Genomic DNA, 15,878 nt, shown 5'->3' on the forward strand with positions numbered 1-15,878 from the left:
TACTAAAAGTTTGAAACGGATACAATACTCATTTGCAACAGTTTCAATACAATCAGTGCTTTCTTTTAATAAAAAATAACAGATTTTTCCCTCCCTGTCATTGGTGGCTATCTGTTGCTTCAACAAACTAAACATGTTCTGATGGCTAGAGCAGGGCTAATCTGTTGTCTCAGTTCAAAGTTTGATCAGGCCTAGATTATGGAGAAGTTTGTGTCTGTCCGTCCATCTGTCTAACTTTATTTTTATGCCTCTTGATGTGTCGTCATCCCCCCCTTTCCCATGGTATCGAAAATGGTATCGAGTATCGATATTTTCCTGGGTATCGGTATCGAAGTAGAAATTATAGTATCGTGACATCCCTAGGGTGATATGTAAAATATCACCTGGTTAATTACTTGACTGTCTGGCTGAACCATGAAGAAATTTAGGGTTTTGTCCCTAAACACTACATATCTTTTTGGGAAAGGTTTTCCTCAAACATTTGTAAGCAAAGATCTAAAGTAACTCATAAGTTATAACCAGAGCAATTTAGAGACAGAGTGGCGTCAGCGGAGGACCAAAATGTGTGACTCATTAGCCAATGAACAGCCAAGAAGGGGTTTCGCGCTACTTTTGAATGCTAAAATAAAGCTGATAATGTACAATTTGTTTCTATAAAAAAAAAAATCAAAGTACAACACAAACTGTCCATTTTGCTGCAACTCGACAGTGCTGCTTAATCCAGAACCTTACTTCCTGGAACTCTTGAAAGTAAAAAAAACTGGTCCATTGGAGTGAATGGAGATGTCACGACTCTTCTATATACATGGCTCTGGTTATAACTAATGGTAACTCTAGAATATGCTTTACTTTTCATGACAGCAATCATCAGCCACTTTTTTCAAATGGGCGGTATGTCATTTTACAGTGAAACTTTTAAATGGACTGTGGAACTCTGTTAGGTTTTCCATAAGAACCACAGCACAAAACACTTTGATCCACATGCTTTGTGTTAAGAACCTCAGCGCTGCGTAGTTAATGTCACTCAGAATGTGTTGTACATGATTTCATAAAGTTTGTATTGGCAAAATCCTTGGCTCAAAATCTTTTTCCTTGGGATATTGTAACTTTTTTTTTTTTTTATAATATGGACTTATACAAAAGTTCATGTACTGTCACTGTGCGTGTCCTGCGTTTGTGTCTCCGGTCTGTATTGATCTCCATTCAGGCCCTGTTGTTCAGTCTGTAAGCACAAATAGAGTCAGGGCTATAATCTGGTTAGCTACTCACTCTGCTGCCCCGACCCACTGCCCGATCCAGTTACATTCACTCACAGTCTCTCTCTCTCTCCCTCTCCTTTGTTGTCTCTTTCTCTACTCATACGTACACTTTGAGCATAACACAGACTAGTAAGCCCATACATGCACCATTATGAGACTATGTGGGCCGTCAGCCTGGACACTTTGTAACATGATTCCCAGTGTGAGGAAATACATGTGTGACCATGTGAGCGGAAAAGTGTCCGGTGTCCATTAACTGAGACACAGAGACTCTGTGTGTGTGTGTGTGTGTGTGTGTGTGTGTTCACACATAAGCGAGGCTGGGGGAGAGTGTGTAACCCTATCCCTCCCTCAATGGAAGCCAGATGTGAAGCGTTGCTGCAGAGTAGATGTTTGGAATAGCTCAGAGCCAGAGGGGGAGACTGCACTGCTCTCTGCTTCCCTTCTTTCTCACTTGCTCCTTTATTCCCCTGTTCTTTCTCTCTTTCTCTCTTTCCTGTTCTTTCTTTCTTTCTTTTGAGTCCTTTCTTTTTTGCCCACGACCCCCCTGTGCAAATCCTCTCTGGTCAGCCCCCCCTCTTCATACTACCAGCCTGTGTGTAGCCTGTGTTAGCAGTCATTGTGGTAAGCAGTAAAACGCGGGTCAGCTAGGAGGTGCAACACGTGGTCCTCGGGGGTCCTCTAAGCCACACTCGGGCGATCTCCAGGGACAGCTAAAACGCTTCAGCATCAAACAACCCCAGACTCATCACCCCTACACACACTGAGACAGCAGAGAGAAGAGGGAGAAAGGAGAGTGAGGAAAAAATCACAGTATGAGGAAGAGTGAGGCCCACTCTGGGTTCAGCCAGTCACCCTGAATACTGTTACGCCACGTTTGGGCAAGTCACTCAGTCAGGAGTTGTAATAAGTTAGTTATTACTTATTATTACCTATTATTACCTATTACTTTTTTATGTATTTGTTTACCTAGGACAACAAATGCATTTTGGCAACACACTAGTCTTGCATCCACACTTGTTTTTAGCGCTGTGCCAACATTGGAGAAACTAATGCAGTAACTTGAAGTGACTCGGATTAGTAACTGTAATATAATTACTGTTTTGGAAATAGTAATCCCTCACACTACATGTTACTGGGGAAAGTAATAAAATCACAGTAATGTGTTACTGCTCCCTGTGCACATTTCTCTGTGGGAGGAAATTGCAGGAAAATATAAGCGTCTGTATGTATCTCTGTTTCCTGCCCCCCCCCTCTCACCTCTCTCTCTCTCTCTCTCTCTCTCTCTCTCTCTCTCTTCCCATCTTGTCGGTTCAGTCTCCCCTCACCCTGGTTCAGGCTTTTCCATGTCTAATGAGCAGGGTGTGAAGCCTCGCTGTGGTTTTTTTGGCTTTCTCAACTCTTTTTTGTTGGGGGTTTATTTTCCACACTCGTGTTCAAAGGCTGCTCTTTTCCAGTTACTCACGTGGTGCCCTACAGCTGGGCAGAGCCCTAAGTCCTGAACCCACACAATAGGAGTGTGTGTGTGTGTGTGTGTGTGTGTGTGTGTGTGTGTGTGTGTGTGTGTGTGTGTGTGTGTGTGTGTGTGTGAGAGAGAGTGTGTGTGTGTGTGTGTGTGTGTGACTCAGAGGTCTTAATTTAGCGTAGCTGCAGGGGGAGGAGGCACATCCTGGCTCCAGCTCCACTGATACATATTTGGCACCGCTGGGCACATCAGCAGGATAACAACACTCCTCTGTCTAACAGATGGACACATCATACAGGCAGTATTTATAGTATCTCCTCCATAATTCATGACACATCCGTAGGATTTGCTGTACACAGGGGCTGAAGACTAGTGGAATAGATTTGGAATACTTGAAAACACACACAAAGGGTCCTGTTTTCTTTTCTTTTTTATCTTGTCCTGCAAGCCACTTTTGAAGAGGCCAAGATGTATGACAAGAAAAATGAACAATATTTAGTTCAAATTTCAAGTTATCCTAATCACTAACTGGAACTCTATGTAAATCCAAAATAAACTCTTTTTGCCTTTACTATTGTGAAAGTCACCTTATCAAGAAGCGAGATAACAACCTGTGTCTGCAGGCATGTAGTAATATAACACTCAAAACCTTCATGCTAAGTATTGTGTGCTAAGAAAATGATCCACATTCGAGTACGAACTAATTCTTGCCTTCAAGCTATCAATAGGTTTTGAACAAACAGCAAACCGGTCTTACTTATTTAGACAAGATCCCTAATTGCTGCTGTTAAAATATTATCTTCCCAGAGACGGGGCATTCAGATGTGAGAGCTTGCTTTGCAGGACGAACCACCAGTTTCCTGTTACCTCCTAAATGGCATAAAGTCAAAAAGCCTGAAGCCAAAGACCTGCGTTTTTCCATAGATCAAATTAGAGATGAAACCGTATGAAAATTTCATATCACGATTATAGTGACCAAAATTATCAGTTATCAGTATCATCGCGAATTACACTGTTAAAATGTACTGAACATGCTCAAAAAGTACTGATACAGCATACATCATTTCACCAAGGCTGCGCGTCTGCATCTGGGAGACTGTTGCAAACTTTGGTTGATGATGGACAGTATTTACCATGTTTTTCAAAGTGCTGTAATCATGGTTTTTAGAATAATTAAAATTTGAAACAGTAATAGGACGAATCAGCGTGACGTCACTTGCCACTCAGAAATGCGGAACTCCCCGGCAGTTAATAGTATGAGTTGTGCCAAACAAACGTTAATATCTCAAAAACTATACATCACATCGCTTATATTTTGACATTCTGAGTGAGAGCAGAAGTAGCTCAAGAGTTTGATATATAATATATGCATGTCGTGTTAAAGTTGTGTGAACTGTCACAGTTTTTTTTTTATGTAAACAGAGTTAACTGGCTAGAGTCAGCCACTCAAGCCTCACGCCACTTGGGCTCCATAGGGTTCCATTGCCGTTGCCACCCAGTGACGTGGTTTGTTTACCAAAATGCTGCTCGGCTGATCCCTCGTATACTGTCAGGAATATTATCACAGTTTAATATTATCACAGTTTATCATTAAACCCTTAAATCCCTAGATCACATAAGAAAATAAATCATAAATATGGGTGAATGGTTGAAGTTGAGTCTGTGGGTAAGATAAGATCATAAACTTTTGTTAACCACAGACCTGATTTCAAGCATTTAACCAAAATCCCCATTGACTTTAGTAAGTAAGTGCTAATATACAGGTTTCCGGACTCATTCCTGCGGTGCTCTTCCCTCTCTTTCATTTCATTTTCCATGGAAATGCAAAAAATAAACAACGCAAATTCGCAATAGCTGCGACCAGATATGTGATGTCAGTCAGAGTGTGACATCATCCACTCCATCATCATGTGATCATGTGGATGACATCATGTGATGTCATCCACTCCATTGTGTAATTCCCCCCCACCTGCCCCTCTTTTAGCCAATTGACATGAACACAAACGCACACACACACACACACACACACACACACACACTTGACTTCCATGCCAAATTTCAGCCTCCTGGGGTGAAAAGCGTGGTGAACTTTTTGCGGACAACCAACCAAGCAACCAACAGAGTGACTAATATTCACCTCATGTAGAAGAGACCGTCTGGCTTGAGAAACTAACAGGAAGTGTAAATACAATCGGAAGTTCCGATTGTATTGTACTTCCTGTGACTCATAAAGCTAGTCTGACTCATAATGTGAGTCAAACTAGGTTTGACCAGGTGAGTCAGACTAGTTTGAGCAGGTAAAACAGCCGGCGTTTTGAACAGGAAGTCGTGATACAATGGGTCAGGTGGGCGGGGCTGCATAAGGTGAATAGAGTTGGACCATTGCTGGTCACAGCTAATTATATACAGTAAATGAATTGATGTAAAGATAAATAGGTAAATAAATGACAGTACATACACGTTCACCCAGTACATAACTAACAATGTGGCTGTCATTGTGATTTCACTTTTTCCAATGCTAGAGCAAGATCTTCTGTTACCTCAGCCTTCATACCATCACTTATGACCGTCCATATTGGTTCTCATACTTTTTTGTCTTCAGCACCTCCTTTCCCTGATTTTTGAATCCAATTACCCCCTTTACCCGACTACAACATGTTGCTTAGAAAACTTCAAGAGAAAACTATAGCTGATGCAAGGATCAACATCATAACACGCTTGTACTTACAATTGATTCGACTTGACAAGTCAAATCTATGTTTTATAAGTGTTTATATCATGGATCAGTAAGTGTATAGATAAGCATGGTCATAATATTATAATTCATTGCCCTCATAATGCACTACAGATGGCTAACACTTTCTATGACTACCATATAATTTTGGTTAAAACAAAAATCAGGCTTTATACACAATTGTAAATAACTTCTGAGATATCCACATTCAACCATTTCACATTTGATTACTCTGACTGACTACTCAGACTAGGTTTTGCTACTGTGCATGTCACTTTTGTGCCCCTGTCACAGTCTGGGCCCCCTTTTTCCTTCCCGTCACAGCTGTAGAGACTGCACACGTCACACGTGGTGTTTAAGGGCTATTCAGGGCCTGTAGAGTGTGTTGTTATGCTCATTGTGTCACAGCAGTGTGACTGAATGGAGAGCCACGAGGCTGTGGAGGTGATATACCCCCTGACCTCTGACCTGTGCCTCAGCTCAGCTCACTGTGTGTGCGTTGTTTGTATGGGGGGGGGGGGGGGGGGGGGGGCATTGGGGATTCACAGCTGTCTACCCCCCACCCCAACACAGACAAAAACGTACACACACACACACACCAGATGCTTGCATGCCAACACAAAGACTCGCATGCATCTCTGCATACCAATGCATACTCTCAAATAGACGTATTGCGTTCCAATACACCCTAGCATACTTTTTCTATGCTAACTAATACTATCACACATGCCCTTTATGCACATATTATTACTACAAGGTCTATGCCTATCCTTGAGTATACATACAAATGTTACTGTGTGTGCGTTGTGTGTGTGTGTGTGTGTGTGTGTGTGTGTGTGTGTGTGTGTGTGTGTGTGTGTAAAACAATGAAAGTGTGCTGAAGTGTGTGTATAGGGATGACGTGTCTAAACACCTACTATAGACCCATCTGCTGGGTCACGACCCTTGCCAAAACAACCAATCACAGTAGCAACTGGTTGACAAAGCACCAATCACAACAGAGGTGCAGAGATAAAGGGCTCGCAACAATAGAGGCACACGCTGGCACCGCAGATGGTCTGCTTAAAAGAAAAGATCACAAGAATGATTTGTGCCTCCACAGCAGGCGTTACGCACAGACACACACTACAGAGACAATGTAGACCAATAAGAGACACACACACACTAATCAGACCTTTTCTAAAAGAGTGGTGACATCACATGCGTACTAAACACTGAGACAATGCAGGCCAACACACACACACACACACACATTCTCTCACACACACACACACACACACACACACACACACACACACACACACACACACACACACACACACGTTGAGCCCTTATAGTGATAGGACTTGCATACTCTTACATGCATTCTAAGGCACAGGCGCTATAGCACAGGCACAAACATTGGCTTCTGTATGCCAGATGCACTGGATGACATCACTGTTTCCCACAGTGCTCCAGTGAAGGGCGACAGTGTGTTACCCGGTGCGGCCTGAGGAGGGCGATATGAGCCCCTGGTAATCTAGCCCGCCCTGTGATGGCGCCCCTGCCTACATCTGTAAATACACTATCATGTTGGCAGGCTATCATGTGATTGTGGCGTTGCTGCAGCCAAGTCTTGGCAATACCCCAAGAGTGTGAAGATGGTCGCCCCCAGTCATCCCTCATAGCATGGTCTAGTAGTGACTAGACCATGCTATGAGGGATGACTAGTCAGTAAGGCTGGTTGGTGGGTATCATCTGTGTGGTCATTAGGGTGCGTGGGTGTGCTCTGTACATGTACTGTATATCTGCATCAACCCTTGAGCAATGAGTGAGCTAGGTCCTTATTACCTCCTCATCTCAAACGATCATAAACTTCAATGACTGATAATTACCTCTGTTTGTTCTTCTCTGTTTTTCCCATCGTAATGACAGCAGACACAACATACACTTAGTTTCCTCATCAGGCAGTCATTATTGAGACCCCCTGCGGTGTTAATATGTTACAGATGAGCCCATTCACTGCACTGTTTGTGGCCCCGATCTCCCCTCCACGTGTGAACACACTCTCACCACGCCCACTAGTAAACAAACTAAAGAACACACTCTCACCACGCCCACTAGTAAACAAACTAAAGAACACACTCTCTCACTCCCACTAGTAAACAAACTAAAGAACACACTCTCTCACTCCCACTAGTAAACAAACTAAAGAACACACTCTCTCACTCCCACTAGTAAACAAACTAAAGAACACACTCTCTCACGCCCACTAGTAAACAAGCTACAGAACACACTCTCTCACTCCCACTAGTAAACAAACTAAAGAACACACTCTCTCACGCCCACTAGTAAACAAGCTACAGAACACTCTCTCACTCCCACTAGTAAACAAACTAAAGAACACACTCTCTCACTCCCACTAGTAAACAAGCTACAGAACACACTCTCACGCCCACTGGTAAACAAGCAGAACACTTTGTTGTGGGTCTTGATGTCTCATTTCCTTGCACCGTGCCCTCCAGGCTTTGTGCCAAGCGGATGGAAAGTTTCAAGCTGAGTCAGCAGCATGGCAAGTGATGTTTGTTTGTGAACACAAACACACCTGTGGTGCTACAGTATGTCAAATAGTCCATTCTCTCAGGACAGCATCTATTTCTTCTTTTGTTCCAGTCTTAGCTGTGAACAGACCTTTATTCTTCCTTTATATAAAGGGGAGCAAGTGGGCAATTTTTGTCAGTTTCTTTTGTCTCGTTATCAGTAATGTCATTATTGACCAAAATCATCTTATGACATCACCGATGATGTCATATGCATTGTGACATCATCACTGACAGTGATGTCATCAGTGATGCAAAGTTGAACAATTGTGCGCTGCGCATGCCAAAAGTGCAGGCGATTGTGCACTGTGCATGCCAATAGAGCAGGCGAGGCCCCGCAGCAGCCGCGCAGTGGGCTAGGCCGCGCAGCGGGCGAGGCCTCGGGGCCGAAACCCTAGTTATCTGTAAAAGGGAACATGGCTACTGGAGGGAGAAGCCAGGGCAGAACGATTGACCCATCCATTACTAACTAATGGATGGGTCAATTGGATGTTACAGTTACACAATAGTGAACCAGTGTTGACTTAATTCTTTTGTAGTGTGTAACATCCTTTCCCACAAATCCAAAAAAAAATGTATGTTTGTTTCTTTGCTTGAATTGATCTCATCCAGCAAGTGGTGTATTTACTGTTGAGCCTGTCAAAGGTGAGGCACGTCTTTTAAAGCATACTTAAATGCTCTGCTCTAAAAGTTTCCTCTCACTCGCTTAGCAGGTTTCAGTCTAAATTCATCCTTCTCCCATGATGCTTCCAATGCTGTGTAGACATCCAATCCTGACTCTCATCCCCTTCTCTCCTCCATCCTCTCCTCTCCTCCCACGAGGGACCAGAGGAGGACACGAGGAGAGGAGCTGGGCTGACAGTCTTTGAAGAGCTTCTCTCTGCGGGTTGGTTATTTGGGACAGGCTCAGCACAGCATAGTCTCTCTCTCTCTCTCTCTCTCTCTCTCTCTCTCTCTCTCTCTCTCTCTCTCTCTCTCTATGTCTCTCTTTCTGTATCAAGGTCATTTACATAATGGCTAATTAGTCGCTTTATGGGTGAGGGAGGGGATCAAAATAGATATTGAGAGAGCATCTGAGCTTGAGAATGAACTGAAATGTGTTTGCATTGTATTGGTGTGTGTGTGTGTCTGTGTGTGTGTGTGCGTGCGTGTGCGTGTGCGTGAGGTGATAATGTGACACGCCCAGCTGTCTGTGTTGGTCAGCCCAGCTGAGGCTCAAGTCTAAAGTAAAGTCAACTGTTAACAGGACACTGAATCTCTCTCTTCCTTCCCCCTTCTCTCTCTTCTCAGACTCAATCGTGTCTTTATCACAGCTAGTTCTGGAGACCTGCTCGGTAACTGTGTGCCTTTTGTTGTGTTGTTGTGTGCTCCATCAGAACCATGTGCCAGAGTGTTGAGTTTGTGTATCCATGGTTCATGTGCATGCGTGGTTCTGCTGGTTTTGCATCATGACTTTACTGGAACAAACGGGTCATGTCAGCGTGTGTGTTTTAACAAGTGTGTCCTTTGCCCATGTTAACTAGAGCTGCCTGCAACAATTAGTTGATTAATCGATTAGTCGATCGTCTGAAAATGTATCGCAAACTATTTTTATAGTCGATAAATCTTTACATTTTCTTTAAGAAACAAATACTAAAATGATCTTGAGCAGGATGGGGTTAGGCACGCTTCCACCCAAGCAGCCCAGCAGCAGACTGGTCCGGTGCTCGTAGAAGAGGGCAGTCTTTGAGAAGAGACTTCAGATAACCTGTTCATCAGAGTCATGACTCTGACTCTGATTCTTTAGTCTTCTATGACAGTAACATTATTATCTTTGGGTTGTAGACTTTTGGTCAGCACAAAAAAAGGGATTTGAGGACGTCATCTTGGGCTTTGGGGGAAAATGTGAACGACATCTTTCACCATTTTATGACATTTTATAGACCAAACGACTAATCGATTAGTTGAGAAAATAATCGATAATGAAAATAATCGTTAGTTGCGGCTCTAATCTCAAGTGTGTGTGAGCGTTACTCTAACAAGCGTGTCCTTTACCAATGTTAACATATTGTTCATAATGTTTTGCTTGAGTGAAGCGGTCTAAACACACACACACACACACACACACACACACACACACACACAGGCACAAAACAACCCGAAGCCCACATACACAATCTCCCACTGACCTATATAATTCAAAATGGCCGCCACTGCACAGCTGTCCTCCCACGCAGGAAAATGTAGAGTGGTAAGACATAGAGGGAGGGAGGGGAGAAGGAGAGATAGAGACAGGGCTGTGTGTGTGCGTGTGCGTGCATAGGAGGAGAGGAAAAAACAGAGTGAACAGGTAGAAGGGTAAAAACGACAGCATCCTCCTCAAGGCTAAATCTGTCACACTTGTTCTATTTCTCTGTCTGTGAGCTTCTCCTCCTCCTCCTCACTGCATCCTCTCCTCCGTTTGTCTCCCATCGACTCCCCAGCTTATTTCTGTCGCATCCTCTCTTCCCCTGCAGCTCCCTCCTCCCCTCCTCAAGCTCTGCATTCATCCCTGCCTCTTTCATCTTCCCACACTATGAGTCATCGCTCTCTCCTCAGCATCTCTGCCCCAAACCCTTTCTGTTAGACCTGCCTCTCCTCAGCATCTCTGCCCCAAACCCTTTCTGTTTCACCTGCCTCTCTCCTCAGCATCTCAGCCTCTCTGACCCAAACCCTTTCTGCTTGACTTGCTACCTCGCTTCCCTGTACCGTCTCGCTACCTCCACCCCTCCACCCAACTTCTATACTTTTTTCTAGTGTCCTCTAGTAAGAGAGTGGCGTCAGCGGAGGACCAAAATGCAAGAATCATTAGCCAATGAACAGCCAGGAATGGGTCTTGCGCTACTTTTGCATGCTAAAATAAAGCCGATAATGTACAATTTGATTCATTTCAAGGGATGAAAAACCCTTTCAAAGTACAACACTGTCTATTTTGATGCAACTCGACAGTGCTGCTTTTTTTACTGAAGAGTTCCACTTTCTACTTCCTGGAAAAAAACTGGTCCATTGGAGTGAATGGAGATGTCGGAACTCTTCTATTATACGGCTCTGCTTTTTTCCTGTGTCGAGATCACGTCAGGGATGTCTAATCTGACATGAGCAGTGTGTGGCTGTAGCTGTCACACTAATCCACACACACACACACACACACACACACACACACACACACGTGTGAGCAAGCACCCATCTTGTGTTTTATTACCTATAATGCACTAGAGCTGCAGCGATTACGGTAATCGATTCGTTGTTAATAAACTAATCGGCAACAATATCTTTGGGTTGTGGACAAAACAAGACATTTGAGGGTAGGAGCATATTGGGCTTCGGGACACACTGATCGACATTTCTCACGAGTTTCTGACATCGTATAAACCAAACAACTAATTGATTAATCGAGAAAATAATCAAAGATTAATCGACACTATAATGCATTGCACGTCTGTAACATGCTATGAAGCACACACCCATGCGTGTGTGTATTCTGTTAAGCGCTGGTGTGTATGTGTGCACGTGCAGACCAGTAAGTAGCCTGTGTGTCATTTAACTGGTTGTGTTTCTATGCCGTGAGAGATGAGAGCCATCTGCCGATGCGGTGTGCCATGCCTAACTGACATGTGACGTTTTCACATGCTTCTGCTGCATGCTTTCCCATATGTCACCTCATGGCATGCACCCACATATCTGGATGGAAATGTTATATGAAATATGGTGTCTAATGGAGTGAATTATCTCTCTCTCTCTCTCTCTCTCTCTCTCTCAGCCAACCACAGACGAGCTGGTCATGCAGTGACCAACATCCTGGCCAAAGAGCTGATGCAGGAAGAGACCCCTTCAACGCCCAAGAAGAAAAAGGAGGTGAAGGAGGAGCCGAAACTAGAGGGGGCGGAGTCACTAGAGGACTTATTGGATGCCGCCCCATCTCGGTCCAATTAGACACCCAGTGCGGAAAGTTATTAGTCTTATTTACAGATCTTGGGTCAACAATATCCAAACCCACATCCATTTCTTAGCCATTACAGGGGCCAATGCAAATCTGTTCTGAGATCAGTGTTGAATGCCAACTTGTTTCTGCTCCATCGAATTGGCTTAATGAAAGCTGGCATGTGTAGCTCCGCCCCCGCTCTTAACAGGACCATCAGATTGGACGGACTGCTGCTTTTGGGGGCTAGAGGGAGGGGCGGAGCTCTAGCCTTGGCCACACCTCCTGGATGCCCTCTCTCAGCTCACTATTGGATCTTTGCCACCGCCATAGAAACTTAACCGCTCACTTCAGCGTCTGCCCCTATCCATTCCTGTTTTATCTGTCTTTTGCTCAGTCTTTTCTGTCTGTCATTCCCCAAAGGGCATCTTGGGACATTCCAAAGACTTCCTCAGGAGGGATCCATGCTTTTTTGTGACATTTCCCAATCCCAAATTAAGGCTGGCAATGTCTGGGATGTGATGCATCCTGCAGGCGCTACATAGAAGTTCTCTCTGGATGTTCCAGGCCAAGACCACTTTGCGCTTTTTCACTTTTTGGTTTGTTTGTTAAAAACCCATGAAGCATATTACTTTGTAATGCTCTAATATACTGTATGTAACAGTTCATCATATTTGCTGTATTTTTTTTTAAGTGCCAATGCAAATCCAGTCTTGTCATTTCATTTCCTTACTTTTGTCCAATCACAGTTTGTATCGGGCTGGTGTGTGGACCAATCCAACCCCTTGTCACCAACAGTTGTTATCACCATGGTGTAATTGCAGTGTGTTGTTTTTTCACACAGATTTCACACAGAAGGGATTTAATGCTCATGGATGCACATGGTGTATTTGTTAGATAAGAATAGGCAGCACATAAACATATCAAGGCTCTGTAGCCACACATCACGGATGTAGAAAAGCCACTCATATCCACGAAGCGTCCTCTAACCCCACAGAGAGAAGTAGGCAAAAAGGGGAAATAGTCTTCCACGGATGAGTCAGTAGTACCAGAATATCATTGCTCTCTGAATGGGTGTTTCCTTACCATCCCTAGCCTGAGAAAAGTTTGCATGCCTGTGTGTTTTGTGTGTGAGAGAAATGTGTGTGTCTGTCTGTTTGCATGAAGTCAGCCGCTTATATTTAGCATTGTGTGCGTGCGTGAGTTCCAACATTTGCATGTATGTGTGTGCGCTTGCGTGTGTGTGTTGCCATCTGTAATTACTGTATGGTACAGGCCATGCTAGGTCTCATAAACAGCACTCTGGTGTTTCTGCTGAGAATACTGCACACTGGAAAACTGCCCAAAAACTGCTGAGACAAGAGTCTGTGTCTGCATGTGTGTGTGTGTGTTTGTACTTCCCCGCCCACTAGACTGCAACAGTAGTTGCTGAATGTCTGGCCTCAACCTCTTTTTGTCTTCAGTAGCCAATCAGCATACTGTAAATGTTGCCATGATGTCTTAGTGTAGTGTCCGACAGGAGCCCTGAGAGCTGCGGTCAGCAGCTCCATGCAATATTTATTCCTATGCAAACATGATACTGTGCAAGCCGCCCCGCCCTAACGCTGATCCCAGACCAGCCTCAGGCAGCAACAACCACCACTGGCTGGATAATCTGCCGCTTCGGTTCATTCAAGATCAGTGCTTCATGTGTCGTTAGCCTGGTCAAAACCATCCCGACAACGTGATCTCACATTCTGGTCAGTCTGCTCACATCGATTTCAGTGGGAGGGAGTACTTGCCTTGACAGACAACTCCTTCAGCCAATCAGCATCGCCAAATCCACTCGGAAGAATGTATTTTCCACCGACAAACTCCACTGGTGCATACTCTTGTTCTTGTTTAATTGTTATTGAGTCTGCTTCTGCAATAACTGCACTTATGGCTGTTTACTCTGCGAACGTTAACGTTACCGCTCATTGCTTCAGGAGCCGCCATTACTGTTTTGCCAGCGTCGTCGTCCCTGATTGGCCGGTTACATTGTCAACTACGAGGCAGGTCCCTGATTGGCCCGTGCACTTTGTAATTTCTGGAAATCACTGATCCATAGAAGGAAACAGAATGTGAGTGCAGGTGATCATATAGTTGGTGATTGCGACAAACCTCATATCGCCAAAAGAATCTGCTTTTCGTAAATTAAAGAGTTCATATTTCCTCGTTGACTTCCATGTGTTTATGATATTTTACTATAATAATGACAGCTAAATCTTTCCTACAGACATGAACATCTGCACATGGAGGAACTGGCACTCAAAGGGCATAATTGGGAATAAGAGGTTCTTGAAGTTGGCCAGTTTACTAATATACAGTATACTGTACACTGAGAATGATCAAGTATAGCAGCAATGCTAGTATGACCACTTTGAAACCCCATAGACTGTGCTGCCTACTTTCAAGCACAAACAAGCAATTTTTTTTTGTTCGTTTTTCACCTCACTTAAAGCATTTACATGTCGTGTTGAGGCTGTATTGACTCCAGAAACTTAACCACAATATTGTGTCTAATTTCAAATGGTGTTTCATCTCTGGGTGGACAGTTCCAGGTGATCATGTGTACCAGGCGTTGAAGAAAGCTGGTTAAAAAAATTAAACGATATCAAAATATGACTGGAATAGAATTTTTCTCAATCGATCCATTCCTTGTTTCTTTCTGAATTTTTCCCATTTTTTTTTAAAGAGATTGTTTTCTATGTGAATTTTTACTCTTGATTACCGGTATTTTAATGTATGTGAATGGAGACATTTTTTTGAGAGAGAGGGGTTGCTGTCTGTACACAGAATAATGCACATAGTCGTTTATTCTGTTCACTGCACAGAACCATTAAAAATGTCTTCAATAACTTAATGATGTGATGGGTCATTCTTTGGTCAGGTTAGAATATTTGTATTTTATGTAACAGTGTTCACATCTGTTATAGTGTGTATTTGAAGGTCTGATTATGATCAAATGTCAGGTCAGTCTGTGTGTGAGTGTGATGTCAAATGCAGTTCCTGGTTCTTTGCCAAAAGAAATTCCTTCAGAAGCACATTTCAGTGCACCCCCCTCTCTCTTTCTCCCTCTCTCATGTAAACACACTCGGCAAGGAGAATACCAGACAGTCATTGGCGTCCGTGAAAGTCCAATTTTATTGCCAAAGACAGCAGAAGAACGAATAAACAGCGGAATCTTTTATTTTCACAGAGAAAAATCCAGGATTTTCTGTGGTTCTGCTGTTTGGGCTGCGACCCACGAGTCGTCAAAGACGTTTTCCACCAGTGACTGCTGCATGGCATGATCCCTCACTGAGACTTAGTGTGTGTGTGTGAGAGAGAGAGATGGAGTTTAAGTTTAGAACACTGTTCTTAATCCTTCCCTCTTTATAGACGGAATCACTGTGACGTGTTAACAGGTACTTCCGGGTAGACACCTGCTGATTGATTCAAATTGTTTATTTCTGTTGTTCTGAGTGTAATTTTCAGCCTTAATTGTAACATTAAAGATATATAGTATAACTAGTTAAACACGATCCGACCTATCTGACGTTTGGCTGTGCCTATTTTTTGTACTCTGTTGATAAACCAAATCTCCCCAACAGTGACATCTCACCGCTGGTCACACGAGCTGCTAGTTTTGGGTGAACTCAAGCTGTAATTGTTTTTATTCTGTGGCCCAACAGGTAAATGGTCTCCAAACTAACATTAGTGAAAGTTTTGTTAATTAATGATGTTAATTACCGGTATATGAAATCATCAAACATGTGTTTTAGATTTTCTATTTATCTTCGTTGTTCGCCGCCCCCGTTTGCTCCGCTCCATTAAATTGTATGTATGTGATGAGGTTTTGTCTACCCAGACGTTATTGTAAACACACATTGTGATTGGGTCT

At 43.5% G+C, this 15,878-nt stretch overlaps 1 protein-coding gene across 1 annotated transcript in view; it reads left to right on the forward strand.

The window, feature by feature from the left end:
- Positions 1 to 15,381, forward strand: part of LOC310790034 (protein diaphanous homolog 1-like) — a gene marked incomplete at its 5' end in the record, with an annotated part of 31,363 nt that extends 15,982 nt beyond the window's left edge. The window contains one exon of the mRNA XM_083651752.1: positions 11,816 to 15,381. Within this exon, the coding sequence (XP_083507878.1) occupies positions 11,816 to 11,988 (173 nt within the window). The 3' untranslated portion in view covers positions 11,989 to 15,381. The remainder of the gene's footprint in view (positions 1 to 11,815) is intronic.
- Positions 15,382 to 15,878: the final 497 nt, after the last annotated feature.

Source organism: Poromitra crassiceps (assembly GCF_964638095.1).
Source record: "Poromitra crassiceps genome assembly, chromosome: 15".
Lineage (NCBI taxonomy): Eukaryota > Metazoa > Chordata > Actinopteri > Beryciformes > Melamphaidae > Poromitra > Poromitra crassiceps.